Below are 22,095 nucleotides of genomic sequence, written 5' to 3' on the forward strand. Positions count from 1 at the left end.
GCTCTCTAAGCAGCGAGTTCTATGAGAAAGTTTTGTCCGTCCGTCCGTCCGTTAGTAAGTTTCTAAGGAGGGGGGGCGCAACATAAAGAGGAATGGTATGAGCCACGGGTTGAGAGAGAGAGATAGCGAGAGGGTAGGGGGCGCTAGACGGGGATAGGAGCGAGTTGTACTCAAACGTTTTGTAGAGAAGTGGAGGGAGATGGTAAGGGGGTGCTAAAGGGTGTGTGAGTCTAAAGGGGGTGTCCGAGGCCAACGTATAGCGTTAGAAGAAGAGAGAAAGAACGAGAGCTGGTGGAAATTTTGTCCGTTCACGCTCCGCGGGGATGCTTGAGAAAAGGGGTAGATAGATAACGACAGCATAAAACCATTTCGAATTTTTAGATATTTATTCTGCGATTGGATTACACATTTTTTACACTCTTATTTCAACTTATTTAAAATAAAACTCATGACATCTTAAACTTCAATGGGAATACCACCACTGCCAGTTTCCTCCACCTCAACTACTCTTCTCCCTAATTTAATCACAGTTTCCCCAGACTGTAAAGTGAACGGTATCGAACTGGCCAATTTGTCGAATTCGTCGTCACTGTCGACGTTAAACTCCAGATAGTCCGAAAGGTTTCTCCTTTTAGAATAACGTTATTTAATAATAAATACCATATTTTAGAAATTAATTAACGGGAAAAATATTTACTTTACTGGAGGGGCGGCTGCCTTTTAACGGGCGTTTTGTGGGCCGGAGAAGTATTGAAATCAACGGCTGGCGACGACGGAGTAGGGAAGCGGGTTGATTTGGTGGTTGTAAGTGGTCACGCACCAGAATTTCAAAGGGAATGCCTAAGAATATATTAGAAACGGAAGGCGGACGTAATTTTATAATGACAAACGTACCTTAATTTCTTTAAATTTGTGTTCAATATTTGAATTATTTATATTGTCGCTAGCTCGCCCCGCTCAGGTTTTTGTCAAAAATACCCGTTGGGGTTTTGTGACACCCTAGTATTTTAAGGGAGGCTTATTTTTATATATCTAGTGGTCTGTCAGAAGCAGCCATTGAATTGAGTATTTTTATAGATGTTAAAGCATATTATTTCTATGCTGCCTCAAATACATGATTTTATTACCATCTTCAATAATTTGTAATTAAAAACTAGCTATTTAAAAAATTAAGTGTTAAACATTATATTAATATGGTATTTTATCAATATAAAAAATGCTTATTAGGAATGCATATCAAATTAAAAAAATTAAATTTACGGAACATTTATTAAAATACATTTTTATAGACTTTAAAAAAAATTACAGTCAAAATTTTAGAGATAAAATGACTTAACTAGAAAATATTAGTTATTATTTAGCACGAGATTTTTTCGAAATACGTAATAATTAACCAAAATACATAGGAGACAAAATAACCTATTAACATAAAACCTGTAGTGAATGAATTTCTAAGATTTTTTTTAAATATCACAGTCATTTTATCAATATAAAAAACTTAACCTTCAGGTACATTAAAAAGAGATTCCACGAGATAACATGACTTAAAAGAAACCTCTTCATAGGATTGATTTCTTATATAAATATAACAGTCATTTTATCAATAATAAAACTTAACCTTCAGGTACATTACAATGAGATTCCACGAGATAACATGACTTAAAAGACCTTTAACAGGATTGATTTCTTATATACAGTTTGAAATATCAGAGTCATTTTATTAATATAAAAACTTAACCTTCAGGTACATTACAAGTTCAAGTTCAAGTTATTAATTGTTATCAGTAGAGTTACATTTTAATGTTTAATTGCCAAGTCATGAGTGACTTATAGCCATAATAGCCCTGCTTATATTATTTAAAATTTAATAACATTTGTCTATTTTATTGACATATAAAATCTTGTAAATAGAGTCTCATATATTTTTTTCATAAAAATTGGATATAAGTTAAACAAAAATAACATACCTTTAAATTTATACTAATATATCGAGTCTAAAGAAATAAGTTAACTAGTTTGTAGAGAATTCTTGTCCAAAATATGTTTCTTTAGTACATTTTTTAACAACGCGGCTGATGTGATATCTTTCAACTTAGTATACAATGCATTAAATTGCTTAACTCCCGAATAGAATATCGATATTAGTTTTTTTTCTGTATGACATTGGGGGAGTTTTAAAAAATCAAAAGATCTCGTATTGCTTTTAACATTATTTCCAGGAAATAAATTGATAATTTTATCTTTTATATATTTTAAAATAAACAAAATACTAGCGCTCCAATAAATTTGTTCGATGTTTAGCAATTTGCGTTTTCTGGATAGTTCTTTGTGGGGTGTTGCCGCTCGACTTTCTAAATGTTGCGTATCGCACGTTTTTGCATTATTAAAATTTGATTAAGATAGTTTTTTGTAGTGTTACCCCAAGCTACTATACCATACAATAGGAGAGAGTGAAATAAAGCTGTTCTGGGAAATATATCTTTGTATTTAAAGATTTAATATGCAGAACTGGCAAATTTTTTGCAATTTTTTTTAACATGTTCATTCCAATTAAGGTGGTTATCAAACCAGACTCCTAGATATTTGTAATTGTAAACTCTTGTAATGACGTCACCTATTATTTTAATAGTGCACATATAATCTGGTATAATTTTACCGCTGTTGGAGAAAATAATATATTGAGTTTTCTTTTTGTTTAACTTTAGACCATTGTTTAGGAGCCACGCGTTTATTGAGTACAAAATTTTATTACCGGCCTTAATTAAAGAGTCTAGCTCATAGCCCTCTAGTAGGAGTAGGGCATCATCGGCGTACAGGGTCAGGTACCCAAATGGAAGAATGCATATAAGGCAGGAGCGTAGGAACCGGGAGGGGCAGGGGGGGGGCAATGCCCCTCCCTAGAATTTTGTTGGGAGGGGCAACTAATGTTATTGCCCCCTCCAACATTTTGGTCAGTTGAAATTTTCAAAAGGCTCAAATTATCATTTTAAAAGCATATACAGTTTATAGAACCTCAACTGTGTTTAAATTTCAGTCTTTTCCCGCCAATTTACATAGTAGTAAACAGTACACGTGCATTCGGAGTAGCTACACCCCTTTAAAAATTCAAAACCATTCTCCAGACCACTTTTTGTTTCTCTTTGCCCCCTCCAACTTCTAGAACGTTCCTACGCCCCTGATACAAGGTCATTAATATGTAAATTAAACAATTGTGGTGAGAGTACAGAGCCTTGGGGAACTCCAATTTTTATGGGCTGTTGGTCGGATAGTAAATTTCTAATTTTTGTAACACATTGCCTCTGGTTCAAATAACTCCTGATCCAACTTAGCGCCGTGCCTCTTATACCCAGACATTCTAGTTTGCGAAGGAGTCTGTCATGGGAGACACTGTCAAAAGCCTTCTCTGGGTCAAGAAAAATGCAAAGGCAGTACTTGGAATAATCGATTGCGTTGAGAATGAATTTATAAACAGTAGCTATTGCTGATTCGGTATTACGTCCTGTCCTCAAACCAAATTGGCGGTCTGAAAGTATTTTATTCTTCTTGCAAAACGCGTTTAGCCTTACTAAATAGCATTTGTCTTAAACCTTGGCGAAAAAAGAAAGTACGGAGATAGGGCGGTAATTATTGGCAACATTTCGGTCACCCTGCTTTAATATTGGAGTGACCACAGCATTTTTTAATCTGTCAGGATAAATGCCCGAAGTGAATGATAAATTTATTGTAAAGACCAAGGGAGCGAGAATGAGGGACCCAATAAATTTCATGGGTTTTGGGTGTAACCCGTCAATACCCGGGGCACTATCGGGGGTAGAGAACTCAATAATAAAAATAGGGCACAAGTTGACTAATTTTTTTTAAAGGCAATGGACAATCTAACTATTGTGGTAAAGTGGACATTCAAGTTGTTAGGGCTAGTTGAATTTGGAATTGAGTTGGAAATTTTCTCTATACCTAGTACCTTATTGATCACACGCCACTTCTCCCTTATCGAGTTAGCTGATTCTAATTTATTCCTTATAAAATTTGACCTGGTATTTCTTATTATATTGTTAGAATGGTTCCAAAGGGTTATATAATACAATCTGTTACTCTCGTACGCGCTTGTAACGTGTGTATGCTTTACGTTGAAGTTTAATGACTTCCAGAATTTTGCCCGTAATCCAAGATTCGCGAGATAATTTAATTTTTTTGATGGGGAATCTTTGGTTGTAAGCCTGCTGTAGTGTATCACTGAAATAGTTGTAGGCTTCATTAACATTATTCATTTTAAACAATTTATCCCATTTAATTTTAGAGACAAGTTTAGAAAATTCTATAATTCTTTTATGTGAAAGGTCTTTAGTCAATATTATAGGGGTCTCATCAATAATAGAGTTGTAAGAAAAAATAATCGGCGTGTGATCAGAAACTTGAAATTCGTTAAGTACGGTAGTGGTTGCTGTGACATTGGAGAAAATATTATCAATGCATTTTCCGGACGCCGGCCTAGTAGGCACAAACACTTTTCTAAGAAGGCCATAACTTTTAAATATATTAATGATTGTTAGCGAATCAAAGTTAAAATCGCCTGTAATAATTTTTTTTACGTTATCATTCCCCAGTTTCCTAACTAAGGTCTCACATTTAGCTAGAAATTCCTGAATTTTTGAAGAGTGAGGACGGTAGATCACAAGAAAAACATCATTAGACGGTTCAAGGGTAACGCAGTGGCTTTCTGTGTCTGAGTCAAAGAGGCATAATTCATTCCAGGTTGATGGAGATAAATTGGAGAATCCTATCAACCAATTATAGAAATTACATCAAGGTTTCATAAATAAAACAATATTATGGAATAATAATAAATGAAATTAATTAAACATTTGTTTTGGAGGCTCTGACGTTACAAAATTTGCCAACACTATCAGGATACTGAAACCATTTTCTTTGCGCAAGCTACCATATAACGCAAGCTGTATCGTTGTGGCCACAAAGAATAACTATTCGTTCTTTTAAAATATTTCTTCTTTCAACATATCGTATCACTATTCCAGCAGATATATTGGTGAGGCTTTAACGTTGAGACAATTTAATTTTAAGCTACCCTGACCAAGGGCTTGGGCTGGCGCTGTTGACAGTGTTGACAAAGTTTCGTATGAATCTACAAAGGCTTAAGGTGAAGCGAACCGCTGTTTCATTTTCGGATAAAAAAAGGTCAAGTAATGCAATAGAGTCAGTCACGATGAGTTACTGGTGGTTTAATATTTTAAAGCTATCCATGAAGTCTTTTCTAATCCGCCTCTCTCACCAGTTTCGCGTTGAAGAGGCTATACAAGTTTTAGTGCTCCGCAGATCCGGATCCTAAGTCGGAGCCGGAGCCGACACGGTCGGAACCGGAGCTGTATTGGAGCCGGAGCCATGCGGAGCACTATATACAACGCACTACCCTAGAGATAGAAATATTCTCGTATTCACCTGACTCTATAGCTTATTCCGAGTGTTGGGAGAAATTATTCTCTCTACTTCTGGGCAGGGCCCAAGACAGTTTGGTTCGCTCTCGCGCGGAATACGCTTGGGCGACAGACTTCCCTTCTAAGCAATTTTGTGGCTTGGAGAAAAAGGTTCGAGCCTCCTCTGTGGTCCAAGGGTTATACAATCCCTCTAACGTGCTGATTCGTGACACCGTTTCCATACGCGACGTCGTTGTCGATAGCTATTCAAATCTCTACTCACCCCCCCCTTTCGTCCCCCACGGCTGATCTTTCTCTAGTTCTCCCCACTCTCAGTGGGATCGATGCCAAGAAATTAACTCTCCCCATTACGGCACTGAAATTTTGGAGTCGCTGTCGCCATTACCTCGTGACAAAGCCTCCGGAATAGATGGTTTGCCCGTGGAGTTCTACTTTTTATATCAAGACCTCCTCGTGCCTCTTCTTCTAAGCGTTTATCATGATCTCCAAGAAAACTCGGCTTTTACGCGTGCATTCGTGGAGTCGGTAGGTTCACTTATACCCAACAAAGGATATTTATTCAGCCTCCTCAATTGGCGCCCCATCTCCATCACCAACGTGGACTACAAAATCTGCGCGAAATCTCTGACCCAGCGCCTAAAGACTATCGTTACGTCAATCGTCCATGAGTCCCAACCTTACGCCATTCAGGGCCGAACGATAAACGACACCCTATCTGTTCTTCGAGACCTCATTTCGTTAGCTAATAGTCTCGACGAGCCGCTCGCCGTCGTCAACATCGATTTTGAGAAGGCATTTGACCGGGTTGGCCACGACTACCTTTTTCGTTTGCTATCTCGTTTCGGAAATCTGAAATAATTAACGGACTCGATACGGGTCATCTACACCAATTCAGCCTTCCGCTTCCATTTTAATAACGCGCTAACAGACCTAATTCCGTTCCGTCGCGGCAACCGTCACGGTTGCCCTCTGTCCGGTCTACTCTTCTCACTGGCCCTTGAGCCCCTCATGTGCCTACTTCGTCACCGCATACGGACCCATCTCGGTCCAGCTCATTTCCGTATCATCAACGCCACGTACGCGGACGATTTTACCTCGTTTAAGCGCGATAATGCTGACTTCGATACCCTTCGTCAGTGCCTCGACCAATATTGTGACGCGTCAGGTGCGGTGGTGAATTTTATAAAATATTTCGTCTTGGAAAGGCCGAGTGGATACTCCACTTGATATTCCTTCTCGTTCCCCTGGAGGATACGAAGCCCAAAACGGCCCGAACTTCTCGACCGTCTCCGCAAAGTTTTGGGGAGCTGGCTCAAACACCGTCACCTCTGCTCTCTCGAGGGCAGGGTACTTTTCACGAACTCTTTCGCATCTAGTGTCTTGTACCAGAGACTTAAAATTCTTCAACCCCCAGCCGAATTTGTATCCGCCGCCCAAAAATTGCTGGTCAATTTTCTCTTGAACGGCATACATTGGGTGTCCACCTCCTCGCTGTATCCTGACAAGTGCGCTGGTGGTCTCGGCCTCGTCGACATCACCGCCAAGGTGAAAGTATTTCGCGTCGTTGAAGCTCTCTCTATATCCAACGGTATTGGAGCTACCATGCCTCGAGCAGTTACCGCCGCTGACATTCTCCGCGAGTGCGTCCCTGATTTTGAGTCGCATGGAGCGCTTCTACTTCGGTGCCCCCGTTTTCCTCTCACGAACACTTTTTTCGACGCCATCTACCATAACTGGCATTCTTCCGGAGTGCGCTTTTCGACACACACGGTCACTTCGGACACCCTTGTATCCTTTCCTGTACTGGACTCTCCTTTTGTTCAATCGGTGCAAGGCGCTACGCTCTCCACCGCGTCCTACGGCTTCTTCGTTCGTTTTTGCTGCGTTCACCTCTCTGACTTTCTGGACCCCGGCTCTGGGTCTGATTTTTCACCACCCAATATCTTCCTAGACTCTCGACCCACTCGTGGTATGTTTCTCGCCCTTCGGGAATACCACGCCGCCAGTATTCGCTCTTTCCCCGGCGCGTTCGCTTCTTCAGGAATCGTTCGTACTTTAACATTCGGTACCTCCACAACGCATGGCTACGTCATGGAATTCCCCTCATTTCGGGGTATATCATGTGTTGCTCTCGACCACAACATCATCACCAGGTCGGTTTACTATCTCTCTCACTCACTCTCGCTATCCTGCAATACAGCTCTTCAATTTCGGGGTGACGATACGATGCGTAAGGCTTGGTGCTGTCCTCTAGTTGCGTTATAGATGGCTCATAGCTTCTTTAGTAGGGGGAAAACCGCCCAACTGGCAACCCTGAGAGAGAGCTAGAGATAGAGATAGATCGCTGTAAAAACGCTACTTTACATTGTTGAAAGTTGCGGGGTTCGTATAAGAGTCGAAAAAACCTAACTTTGAATTAAATATAAGTTACGAAATTTTAAATCTAGGTTATATGGAGCCACATCTATTCAAAATTAAAACTTTAATGATAATCGGACTTAATTTTAGGAACGTTATGTAGATTTTTAAGCGAAAAAAAATCACGAAAATGGGGGTCCCGTAAATTACTCTCAACACCTAACATAAGTCTGAAGTTTCCTATTCTTCACATGCACAAGTTTTCCTGAGAGCTATTCACCGGACAGACTGCATTACGGGCTTTGCCCCCGTATCACGCGTAGCTTTTGAGAGCGCCTCGTCTGGGAAGATTTTCATCTGGTGATGACCTCACTCCTTTACTAGCTCAAAGTGAAAAATTTATGGAAAAGTATTATAGACTTATGGTACAAATATAACCGAAGATATAGGTACTCTGGGTCCTGACCTAACCAAAAATATATTTTTTGACGTTATCGGACCTTATTTTAAATAAAATATATAATACACAAAGCGTAAACATTAAGTAAATTATAATGCTACGAGAAACCAAAACACACAAATCACTAGGGTTTGTGTGAAAAAAAGCCTTTTGTTCATTTGAAATTTTCTCTATACAACAATAAAAATGTAGCTGAAAAGTGTAAATGTTACGATTTTTCCTATTTTTGAATAATTTTTCTGGTAGTATGGGTTAGGATAGATGATATTATAGTAGCTTTATATTTGTTTAATTTTTTCTACTAGATGGAATCACATGCTTATGTTGTATTTTCCTTATTTCCCTTTTTATTTATAGAACCAACACTTGCATTACAAAAATCCTCCTCGTACACGTGGTATTGCTACCACCCCTGCAGCACAAATGAATTGTTTCAGAGTCGGGCCGACGTCGACGAATTATTAAAAATATGTGGTCGGCCGACCGTACTATTTTGAGTCGAAATGTCCTACCCGAAAAAGGGTCGGCCGACGGTCGGCCTACCTTTAACGTTTGACTGTATGCCAACTTAAAAAAGTAATCCCCTGTAGCAATTTGAGGTCGGGCCGACGTCGACAAAAAAGGTCGATCAGCATGGTCGGCCGACAGTTGGCCGACCTTACTTTTTTTAGTCGAAATGTCCTAGCCGCATATGGGGAAGACAAATATTGTCCTAGTAGAATAGTGGTCGGCCGACCGTCGATCGACTAGAAAATTTTACTTAATATGGATATATAACCGACTCTTAAATGACTACTGGCCGAATCTGAAATAACTCTGAGCCGACTCCGAAACGACGTTGGGCCGACGACCAATTTAACCGTATTTCCGACTCGGATCAAAAAAATATACCAATTTTATTTCCTAAAAGATATTCAGCTGTGTTTGTATTGGTAACATTTTTTTATTAGTTTGTAAACATGAATCAACGATTTATCGTAATTTCAGATTTAATCCTAGCAGCTTAAGAGGCAGAAAATGCTTTAGTAGTGCCCCCAAAACATTACCTCGATTTGAATTAACAATATATTTCCCTAAAATATTTAATAACACGAATATGACCTACTTGAGTTTAGAGATTTTTGAAAAAGCAAACATTTTCAGGCTGAATATATGATCTTTTTCGACAAAATAGAGTAAAGAAAAGAAATTATTTAAAAAACTGTTTTAATTTGTTTCATTAAATCGCTAATTTTCACAGTTCTGCGCGATTAATTTAAAAATAAACTGTTGGATATAAGTCGACTATTAGTCGTGTTATAAATGTGCAATGGCTTTTTCAAGTCACGACAGCAATTACAATTTAAGGTCCACGTTCGGACTCTAATTAATAGTTGCATTGATAAGACTTATTGGATCGGTAAGTGGACCAATCTATTAGGTCACCATACCGACTTTAAAAGGGATAAAAAACGTTCTTACCTGCAATTATCGCCAAAACGTTTACGACTTTTAGAGTCGGCATCTGGACTAGGACCGAAAAGCGACTTTACGAACAAAGCCCGAGCCTAAATCAACTCTCTGTAATTAAGGCGCGGCATTACAGGGTTAACAGACTTACCAAAGATTGTCAAAACACGTGGAATAAAAGCGACTACTCATATTTTATTCTACGTGTTGGTTGGGTTCGAGTAACAATCTTTTAAACATTGGCGGCTATTTTCCAAGATGGCGGAAAATCCTACTAGAATTGATTCCGGTGTCTTGGTTTTTCGTATAAGCCCTCTAGCATCAGAATCGATACGCAATAGAAATACGCAATTTTAGGCAGTCGGCCCGACGAAGTTTTGGAGTCGGTTAACCATCACATTAATAGTCGTTATAGAGTCACGGTTTGAAATTGGGCCAACTGTGGCCCAACGTCGTTTTGGAGTAAGAAACAGGTGCATTTTTAGTCGGCCGACCATAACTGCCTAGGGCATTTCGACTGAAAGACCAAAGGTCGGCCAACCGTCGGCCAGCCTAGCCATTTCAGGGCTTTGTCCGACGTCGGCCCGAATTAAATGTGCTACAGGGCATAATAAAAAAGTGTGTTTCTTATTTACTACCTTAATTTCGTTACTCATATAAATTAATAATAAACTTAGTAAGGTCGTTTTTGAGTCGGCAAGTAGTTGAAAATATTAGGTCACCATACCGACCTTAAAAGGGATCAAAAGCGTACTTACGCGAAATTATCTCAAAAAGGTTTAAGACTTTTAGAGTCGGCATTTGGACCAGGACCAAAAAGCGACTATTCGACTAAAGCCCGACCCTAAATCGACTCTTTGTTCTACAGGGGCAGGGGCCGACTATCGACCTTTTAGTCAGTTGGCATTGCTATTCAAATCTTATTAGGGCACAAGGCCTCTGTAGTATTCAAAATCGACAATAGATCGCACCACACTTCTACTTAGTTTAAAAATAAAATGCTAATATAAAAAAATTATTACCTTGTATAAAAGCAGCGATCTGAATAGTTTGGTATGGCAGTATAATATGAAAGTTATGACAACCAAAGTCTAAAGGAATATACTAGGTTTATTTATTAAGTATGTTTATTTGAATACTATTCTTACCTTTTTAATGCATCAACAAAAGTTAATGATTTATGCGTAACTATTTCATCATTCACCGACAAACTTAACAGCACCTTAAAACATTTGTTCGGCAACTGATTTCTCCCTAAGTAACGTTGTAATCTATATAAATTACCATATTACTGGATTTCCTAAATTGAATATAAGTCAGTGAAAACAAATTTTGTTAACAACCAGAAAATGTAACTTTTCGGTCAGTATTCATGACCACTGTATTTCTGCTAACGATAAACCGAACAAAGACAAATTCATACTTTCGTAAGGTCTTAAATATAATATTTGAAAAGCGATACAATGACCATGTAAGTTATCTTTCTAGACGGCCCCTAATTGATAACTTAGTTCAACTAAACCTTGAGTACGCTAAAATGAGGAATGATGGATAATTGTTTAAAATATAAAGTAAAATTTGATAAATATGAAGAACCCCTTACTTTCATTGTTTATTCGAAAATTCGACTGACCAAACCGTTTTGAAAATTTTATAAATTTATTTACAAAAATTCGAATTTTTATCAAGAGTTTATCCGTTCCATTTGATCACATATTGATTTAAAATTTTCTTTATGGCAATCGACACTACCAACAGAGATAATTGAAATTTTATTTATTTTTAATATAACGAGTAGACCTTTTTAGATTACCCCAACTTAACTATATAAATAAGCGAAGCATTATTGCGAAACTTGGATACACTTAAATGAATAATTTCCGAGAATAAATAATTTTTTGTAACGTTTCAGCCGAAATGAACAACCCCTGAATAACGGACACTACCGAGTGATATACATTTAAAATCTTGCGAATTCTAGAAAAAGCTCTTGTGCGGTAAAGTTTTTTAAATTAAATAATTTTTTTTTCTTTTAGAGACGACCCCTACTTGAGTATTTGAAAAAGCCGAGGCTCCGAGCAGCCATAAGACTAAAAAAATCTAATTTGCTGAAATTAAAATTAGTATTATTACATTGCTCATTATCAATCGAAGCATTGAAATGCAAGCCCCGACTCTCGGGGGTAAATAGCACGACACGCGCGGCCAAGACTTTTCACCACCGAAACAGAGAAACGTCAGATTTAGGTTGGAAAATAGCATCGATCAGTAGTGAGACTAATAACCGCCGAAAGCAGGGCTGGCGTTAGGGAATGGGTAAGCGTGGAAAAGTACCCCAGGCCTGGTCCTCCGAAAGTGTCCCGCCGCCCGAGTGACTTACTAAAATTTTCTGACTATTTCCACAAAAAAAACATTTTGGAGTAAACAAATTTGGGTGGATGGCAGGGGCCCGAGAACGCTTACCTGGGGCCCGAAAATCCTAGCGCCGGCACTGACCGAAAGTAGGAGCTTCGGCCGTGCGATCGAGTCTTTTTGCCAACGAAAATAAGATTAATTAAGGATAACAAACAAGAAGGTTATTAAAGTAGTGTTGTCCTGAAAATACTTGAAAGACAAGAGTGTACTGAATTACGTGGAAAAGCATAAAACATATCCTCGAAGGCGAACTAATCTTCATAGGAGATTTCGGAGAAGATTTTTACGAAGCCAAAAGACAAATGAAGAACCGTATTATATCTTGTTTATTTTAGTTTGAGGATACAATTTTGACTAGGACGTCTCAAACCCGGAACCGGTTTTATCCACAAAACGTTGAGCGGAACGCGCGCGCAACCATAATCATTTAATATATTTCACATATTTTATAAGGTTAGTAATAATGTCTAAGATCTTAATTATAAGTTTTGTAAGATGTTATTTATAATGTTAATAATTATGTACAAAATAAAACCTTTTTTGAAAAAAAAATCCTGTACACGTATTAGTATTTTGGGCACAACGACAAATTTTATCTCTACTCGCCCTCGACCCCCCCCCCTCCCTCCCTTGAGGGCCAAATTTTTTGTCTACTCTCTTGGGCCTTCCCCGTTCTTCTCCAAAGGCGTCTGACTAGCCGGGAGTAGTGGCTCACTCCTGTAATCCCAGGCGTCCGAGAGGCATAGTTTGTGGATGGCCGTGTGAGGACGACCACCAATCCCCCAACGGGTGGTCGGAATACTTCCGCCACGGGTGTCCCCACCCCAAGGTTCCTAGAAAAATCTCTTATCTAGGTTGGCGCATACAGCCTCTTTTCATACAAAAAAAACCAAACCCTACCGTTAAAAAAAACGGGGAAAGATATCCCGTTTCCCCCCTAAAAACACGTCACTGGATGTCAGGCAAGAAGTCGTCGCTCTCCCTTTTGTCGTGAGAATCGAGTATAAAAATTAATCTCATTGCGCAAACGCGAGTGACGTCGCTGGAGTTTTATTTTGTTTCACTTGTTTATTCAGTAAGTTATTAAGGCACACCGCGCTTATTATCTATTATCAGGTGGGATACTCTTGTGAAGGGTTTTAGGATACCTCTAGCTTAAGTCACCTGACAGTAAGATTTACTACCGCATACGCTAACCGTGTATTGAAATTTAGAGAAAAAAATCGTGTTTTTTTTGTGAAGACCGAGGAAAGTTGAGAAACGAAAAAATAAAACACCCCTTTTTAGGCTTTTCTTCTAGCTGGTCGCGATAAAAAACAACGGCAAATGTAAATTGAGGCCGTTGTGAAATCAAAAAAAAAAACAAAACTAAACGAAATATTTTGTTCAAGAAATAATTGATGTTTTTGTAAGTATTAATTTTGAGGTATTGATAACTTTCTCTATTAGGGGATCCATGGTAGATCTATTTGAAATCATTTTAATCGTGATCAGGCCCGTAGCCTTCCTCCTAAAAAAAACCTACTCCCTCAAATTAAATTTCGATTTGCCCCAGCTGCTGAGCTGCCCCCTCGAAAATATCCTCTGCCCCTTCTCTATTTTAGCTAGTCACTTAATATGTCGAAATATTCATGAACATTTTAATGAATACAGAATAAAGATGATTTTTTTGTTTAATTTACTGTCACAGGCTTAGACCTTTTAGTTTGACTGTTTAAGAAACTGATCAAAATTTCAATTCAAGATACTTTCAGTGGCGTAACGACAAAATTTGGGCCCCCCGCAGTAGGATATTGAGTGAGGTTGAGCACAAGTTCTCCGAATATATTGGGGGTACGTGGCAGATTTATACATATTTACCAATAATTGAAGATTAATACTTAAAACGAAAGGGCCCCTATTTAGTTAAACTTGCATGACCCCCACCCTCGCGGGTTCTGCGGATCCTTAGATAAATAATTTTGTTTATTATTATAGAGACGTTTCGTCGTTCCATAATTATATTAAATATAATATAATATAATATAATATAGTGTAATAGATTACAAAAATAATGAAAAGTGAAAGGATATAAAATTAAATTAAATTACACTGAAATTGAAAATTTCTGGTTTATCTAATTTAAAATTGAGCGACTTTTACTTCAACGTATCGTTTGGGAATATTTAAAAAGAAAAAAGAAACGACAGACAAATGGAAGTAAGCTATAAGCCCCCTCTAATTCGATCTCTCGAAAACACGAACTCCAGAGACGTCACTCGCGACTGCGCAGGAGGAGGAAGAGAAAAAGAAACGTTTGCAAGAGAGGAGCAACATTTTTTCCCGAATGCGCCCCCGTTGTCCTCACCCCTGTCCCCACGTATCCCCCCGTTGGCGTGGCCGTTACACATATCTCGCCCTGTTCAATCAGATGGTGCCTTCGCCGGGCTCGTGGTCTTCTCAGACTCAAATCAACCCTTTCTTCTTTGAATAAAAAAAAGGCGTCGGACGAACACACAGTCAATTTTTCTCTTTCCTCTCTTGTACCGGCCCCGTTCTTTCCTCCCCCAAAGACAACGGACGAACAAACAAAAATTTTCCCATCGAGATCACGACAATGAGAGCTCCACTCATTCGCTTCGCTCGCTCGTTCTGCTCAATTAGGTTTTTAACAATCATATGATTTTCAACTTTAAAGAATTTTTATGGTGGCTTATGTAACTTTTCTTAAAATGTTAAATACTCAACCACCGAAGTAAATTATTTTTATGGTGGTGTATATAATGTTTCATAAACATAATTTTAAACAGTTGAATGCATTTAAAAAAATAAAAAAGGCAAACAACAGATTAGATACGTAAGTATGCTTGTTAGAGGTAAAACGCTTTCAGATAAAAATTTATAATTCTTTGTATGCCGAAACAACAAACAAAATAAGTATTGAACAAAATTACAGAAAAACTAGAGAATCAATACGCTGGTAGCACTCTATTTAAGGTTTTCACCAGATAAGGAAGACAACATTGCCGGCAATTCGAGAAAGTACAGAACCTTAAATTGAAAAACGAATACTTAAGCAACCCGATACTAGTTGGCAATTCCAAAATTAAATTTTAGTTTCTCGATATTACTTTTGAACGACCTTCAAGGTTTGGTTTAAAGTCATATTAATTTTCATTATCTAATGATCCTTTGCGTGATTTCTGTCATCTTAAACTTTCAACTGACACAAATATAAACCGTGTCTCATTTTACTAAACCCGGTTGATAATTGTGCGCGAATAAAATATTTTCAGAAATCTGATAAAAAAATTTTGAATGCAAATGAAAGCTTTAAAACTAATATGAGATTGAGCAAATTGGCACCAGTCTATCCTAATGGGTGGATTCCAATTGTAGCGTCGAATTTAGTCAAAAAAGGAAAGAGCACGTCAGTAACAGCCTTGGGTAAGTAATCTTTTAATAACAATTTTCAACTGTAGATAAATGTGTCAAATAATTAAATTTATGATTGTTTCTTGTATACAAATGTATTTAAATCGAAACAAATGAGTACCAACAAAATATTTTTGAGATGATGTTGTTGAGTTGAAGCTTCAGACAATATAAATTATAATTTGTGTTTTAGAGCAAATTTACAATTTTTATTCAAAATGTATGAAGTGATCATTGAGAACTCAAGCAAGTTTGGTAGTTTCTATACACTCCGTTTTAGTTTATTTATAAATTAATTTAGTTCATAAGCGTACACCATGACGGTGAAATTATGAAAAATGTACAAGATAAAAGTTATCATTTGCAAATAGTAAGTGACAGGGCAACCAAGGTAATGTATGGGGCTACTGATAAAAAAATGCATTTGACTCGTGACAGGTTTTTTGCTGTCTTTGTCTACACATTCTTTTTCTGACGCCGTTTTTACAACATTATGTATTTTTTTCATATCTCCCAATGCAGGTCGAGAAGGTTGACCGCAATCATGTATGAGACCCTAATATAATACTCTGTTACTATTTTAGTGTAACAGGATTTCCCCTTTTTTCTACTCTAGTCACCCGAATAAAAGAGGCTGCACTAGAGCAAAAAACGATTAGGAAGAAATTGTTTGTTTGTAGAGCAAGTCTTTTTGTGCCACACAGTGGGAGGGATTGATAATTTTCAACTTCGCAAAACGAAGTTCACTAGTCTTACATTGATAACTTATGTGTAATTCCAAATACAATAGCCACTCCTTAGTTTAAATAAGAATTGCGCGCAATACCCCTTTCTTCAGTGTTATATGGGACACAATTATTTTGCATTAAAAAATACTTACACCACAAACCTTTCTTTTAGAATAACTTTAGTTAACAAGGGGAGCATTACACAGAACACATAAATACTCAGAATTAAATTCTTAAACTAGCTAAGATTACTCATTTTAGCCTCTCGTTAATTCGTTGTAATAACTTAAGAAATATCAACGGCGTCATCCGCGTATCAAACCAGTTGCGTTTGCATAATTCCCTAAATTTTGTATTTGCAATTTAGTTATCCTATCAGTCTCCCGAAACAGCTCTTATCCAAACAAACAAACTGACAAACCAGCAAACCTACAAACATTCTCTTTCATTTAGATTTATTTTACTTGTTCCTTAGGCTTGGTTAGTTAATTCGGCTTATTGATAAGACTTCCTTAATAAGTGACGCGTTCTATTTTTACGTGAGGCTGCGAACTGGTCGTGTTTCGAGGAGAAGGAGGGGAAGCATTTGTTCTGGACGCTTACTGCCCACACAACGGAGCTCATTTGGGAGTCGGCGGAATTGTGAAGGCCGACTGCATCGAATGCCCCTTCCACGGATGGACTTTTGAGGGTTCTACCGGTGACTGTAAACATATTCCGTATGATGATAAGAGTAAGTCTAACATCGAAAGAACAATCGAGAAGCTCTTTCATTTGAAATTCCCTGTTTGTTTAGATAAAGCTACATAATTCCTTCAGAAATGTCTGAAAATTTCTTTAATTCATTTAATTTTAAAATGGTCTTCTTTGTGAAATGGGGATTTTTAAACAGTGACGTAACTCTACAAGGGCTGCAACTCGAGTTAATTTCCATCGTGTAATGGCCCTAATCTCCCAATCAGTCACCACTGAGGGCGTTACAAGATCTACTTACGTTATTTTGGATTCTTTAAATTCGATTTAAAAAAAAGAAAATTAGTTTCTTTTATCTTCATGGTTTTCAAAACACTACTATGACTTAGTATTTCTTCATCAATTCAGCCTGCAAGGTACAAAATAATATAAGGGCTCTAAAGAAGGCTTTTTATATATTATTTGGAACTTCTTTAAGAAAAAATATGTGTAAGCCATTCTCATGAGTTACAAAGTTATTTATAAATTTTATAAATACCAAATTATACATGTAAAAATATTTTCGTCGGTTTTTCAGAGCTTAAATGTTAATAATCAAAGTTCAGCATTTCAAAATTTAAATTTTATTAAATGTTTAGTTTCGGGACTAATAGCTTCATTAATGTGAAATTTTTCTGAATTGACAAAGAATTTATCTATACAAACAGATTTGAAATATCTTTAAAATATTTTAAATGTGTCTTAAAAAAATATCCTAAAGTTTCTACACTCTAAAAAAGATTGAGTCCCAGTTGAGTAAAATGTTACCCAGAATATGCGGCCGTATTACTCCTATCCAAAACTTTGGTTAAAGTCAAAACAACCCACCTTTGGGGGTGGGGACCAGGGGAGAGGCTCCCCCCCCCCAATGCTTTGGAGAGTTGGCAAATCAAGGTGGACTTGCCAAAATAAAAATTATGAAACATGTTTGTTAATTAAAAAACTACTAAATGATGTTGCAGCAAATCATTTAGAATTTCCCAGCAATTTACTTCCCTAAAGTCATTAACTATGTTTGAGATTTCTATGTAGTTGTTTCTCCTTATGTATAACTTACAAGACCTGATTTCTATGCTAGGCAGCTAGTTTGTCGGAGCTTTAGTTCAGCCTTGGGGTAAAAGCTTTTAAAATAGTCATTTTTCCTACAGCACCTTATAAAAATCAAAGGCAGATAGACGCGTGATAGAGAATATCGGTTGTTCATTATTATTTGAGTGTTAATTTTCTACGTTAAATTTGGCAATCTGTATAAAATTTATAAAAATACCTAGTTTTAATTTCTATAGGAGATGTTAGTTTTTTTAACTTTGGGTAAATTAGGTAAGTCGTGAATATTATAATGATATTCTTTAGGAAAGTGAAAATTTTACAAGCCAATATTCCTAAAGTTGCGTTGGGTAAAGATAACGTGTGATACAGTGTAGGTTGTTCTTACGTTAATATTTCAGTAACAAGTGTTTGAATTGTTTATGTTATATTTGGGTATGAATAATTCCAGTAATTCAAAGCTGTCCAGTTAAACATCTACTAGTATTCGTCAGGATGAAATGTATCTATTTTTTACTATAGCGGGTACACGACGAGAAAATAGTAAGCGGGTTTAATGCGATTTTTAAATTGCTGTAGCATCGTTCAATCTCTTTTTTCTTCTTCGTGTATGATGTATTTCGTTTTATATATAAAGAGAGTACGCAAATGCTTCACTCACTATAACTAGACGCCGAACCGTTTTCGCCATTGAATTGGGAATAGTACCGCTAGAATGAAATAGGCGCGTTCGGTAGTCGTGGTTTCGCGAAATATAATATATAATAATTTTAATAAAACATTAGAATTGAAATCTACAGTAACAATCCAAACTTAGACGACTTGACAAACTTTGTTCTTTACTTGGCAAATTTCACTTACCTCCCCCCCCCAAACGTACTCTATTCGGTACGCCCCTGGGTGAAACAGAAATTACCTAAGAATTGGGTACTAAAAATTCATACAATAAAATGACCCAAATGAGAAGGATAGAGGTTTTTTTTAACTCAAATAATTGGGTTATTGTTTTTCCTCATTTTTTTGGTTTCATCTCAAATTTTCCTAATTTCGAAGTTAAGATTTACATAAAGTAGCCATGAGTGAAGTGGGGGTAAAAAATTATCAGAATAAGCTGGCAGCTCTGCACTTGGACGGACATAAGTTTTGTAGCTTCTATCTGTACATTTCCTCTTTCGTGTCACTGTTCGTAGCCTCATTACCTTCCTAATCAGCTTCCGCTTCGTAATCTTCAACTTCTCCATTTCAATTATCTCTTCGCCATTGGCAGTGGCGGCCTAAGGGGGGGCGTCTGCCCCGGGTACCAGGGCAGCAGGGGGTGCCATCGGAGAAGCTCGAGGGGGGGTGCAAATCAGAACGATTAAACTTGAAGAAGACGGACCCGTGAAAATTTCTGCATGGTCCTGGGGGGGGTGTCACAAAACACTGCCGCCGCCCCGGGGACCCAGCCTTCTTAAGCCGCCACTGGCCATTGGAGTGCTCTTTCTCACTTTCTTTGTTTTCAACCACAGCTTTTATATTTATGTTCATAGAAAAAGCAAAATGCCGGAATATATAATAAAAAAGATTTCCACATTTTCCCATTTTGGATCAAGTAATATTTATTTAGCCAACAAATTAGTCAGAAGAAGCTCGCAGATGAGTTACGCTATGCATAGAATATAGACCTATATTCTATAGGTCTATATTCTATCAGCTATGTTATATCTTGGAATTTGGTCATTTCTAGGTACATTTTCATTTTGGCCGAAGTTTTAAATGAAAATAAGACTGAGATATTTTGGCAATTTTCCAGAAATATCACATGAATATTTTGAACTAATCTTATAACCCTACCTTACACTTGACTTAAGTTTGCCAAAAAAAAATTAATTTCTCAAGTTTGATAAATTTTAGGATTTATTATCGTTAATCATAATAAGGATTAGCCATGGGGTATATATGTGGTTTAGGCTACCGATAAAACGTACAAATGTTGGCACCTTGATTTTAGGCTTAGCTTCTGATAGGCTTAAAGATTAATTATATGCTAGTTATTTACTACATCATTTCCATAACCGTATATTTAACCAGTATAGTCTCATTTAAAAGTAAAACAATTTTCACAACGACGGATACTTCATGGTACTATTTTTATTAAAATAATTAAAATAATTAAAATAAAGTAATTGTATTACTTTTAAATTATATATTAACCATGGTAAAAACATTTAACCTATATGACAGTATAGTCTCAATTATTAAAAACAAAAAGAAATGTCAAAGTGAAGAAAAATTTTAACTATTCAAGAAGAATTAAAATATTTGGCTAGCTACTAGTAGCTAGGAGCTTTATGTTTTCGTAAAATGGTAAGAAATAGGAGGAGTTTATACGTTTGAGCGGGAGACGTTATCAAATGATGTTACAGAATTTCAAGTGGAAGAAGCTATAGCAGACTATCAATTTGTTGTCACTAAACGTTTGGGTAATACTTACCCCAGCTGGGCTAGACATGTTCTTTCCATATTGACCCAAATGCATAGGGTTTAAGTGAATCACCATAATTACTGATAATAACCCAAAATTGGTTACTTTACCAAATTTTGGTCAAAAGAATTTTTTCCGAAACTTTTTACCCAACCTTTTTTAGAGTGTGCAATCGTATATATAGTTTTTGACATTTGCGATTGAATTCGGATATTTAAATAAATGACGAGTGTTTATGGAAAATATTTTAGACTCTTGCGAGAAACCCTTCAAAAATAGTATGACTTTTTATAAAATTTTTAAGACTTCATTAAAAGGAAGTAATTTTCCCTAAATTATTATGTTAACTTGACTCATAATGTAACCTTTTTAAAAATTTTAAATATAAACTTTTTAAAAACTTAATCTTTTGTCAGATCTTTTTCCTCGCCACCTTCGTTAGTACTGTAAATAATGTCGTACGTGGTATTTTTAAAATAAAATTGCCTTATATTACATATTATATTATATCTGAAACCATTTTGAAATCTACGAGAATACCTATCACGGCATTAAAAACCTGCTTGTACCTAAGTTAATACTTATATTTCGTTCTTAAACTAATCATTCGATCGTTAAAGTACTTTTTTATTGTTTAAAGTTCCTAAAGGAGCTGGAGTAAAGGCTTGGACGACTTGTGAAAATATTGGCTTTGTTTTTATTTGGTATCACGCTGAAGGCGAAGGGCCAACTTGGAATATTCCAGATTTCCCGAACATCTCTTCTGGTCAATGGACCGAAAAATGGACAAGCGAGGAATACGCTTATTGTCATATTCAAGTAATTTCTTGTGTCGGCTAAGATTTATTTCTACGTATTAATTTTTAAGCCAATGTTTATATTTGTAATGACTGGTTAAACTCGTTTCTAAACATTATGCTTTGGCGTTTTATAATTTGTGAATACAGGAAATAATGGAAAATGGTGCAGATGTGCATCACTTTAATCAAATTCACAAGGAAAATATTTTATCTGGAGGAAATTTGAAAAAGAAAACTGGACTATACACTTGGCTTCGGCATACCTACAATTTTCGATTCAAAGTAGAAGATTTTGCTAACAAACATATGTGGACTATAAATGTTAAAGGAAGCAGCAAATTTTTAAATCAAAGACTACCTATCTTAAATTTGGATACCTCTTCTTGTCAAGTTAGTTGCTATTTGGTTTATATTTCTTTGTACTATGTTTTTAAATAGAGTTTTTAACCCTTGAGGCTAGCTAAAGAGTAAATTTAAGTGGCATTATTTGGGACAAGAAGTTCTCGTACACATCTTTAAATTGAATAAAACGATTCGCAGTCGGGTTAGATTTCAAATATGTTTATATGTATGAAAAACCTTTCTTGGTGAACACCCTACTGTAAACGGTAAAATAACGAAATCTCAAAAACTATAATTTATACTAATTCAGTAACAGATTTTTATTTGATTTGGTTTACCCGAGTTAAAACTAACTTTAGTTTGAGTTATTTTTTTTTTCCTATTATATTTTGTTGATACATTTCTTAACCAAATATGTAATACCTGTCACTAAGAA

At 36.7% G+C, this 22,095-nt stretch overlaps 1 protein-coding gene across 1 annotated transcript; it reads left to right on the forward strand.

Annotated features, from left to right (window-relative positions):
* Window positions 1-15,455: 15,455 nt before the first annotated feature.
* On the forward strand, window positions 15,456-21,764 carry LOC149954610 (cholesterol 7-desaturase nvd-like). Its single transcript, XM_090169983.1, has 5 exons — window positions 15,456-15,558; window positions 16,819-17,007; window positions 21,158-21,336; window positions 21,465-21,707; window positions 21,756-21,764. Exons 1-5 carry the CDS (start codon window positions 15,456-15,458, stop codon window positions 21,762-21,764), a joined length of 723 nt encoding a protein of 240 aa, XP_090026109.1.
* Window positions 21,765-22,095: the final 331 nt, after the last annotated feature.

The sequence above is a fragment of the Leiobunum rupestre genome, chromosome 3 (genome assembly GCF_980474605.1).
Source record: "Leiobunum rupestre chromosome 3, qqLeiRupe1.1.hap1, whole genome shotgun sequence".
Taxonomy (NCBI): domain Eukaryota; kingdom Metazoa; phylum Arthropoda; class Arachnida; order Opiliones; family Sclerosomatidae; genus Leiobunum; species Leiobunum rupestre.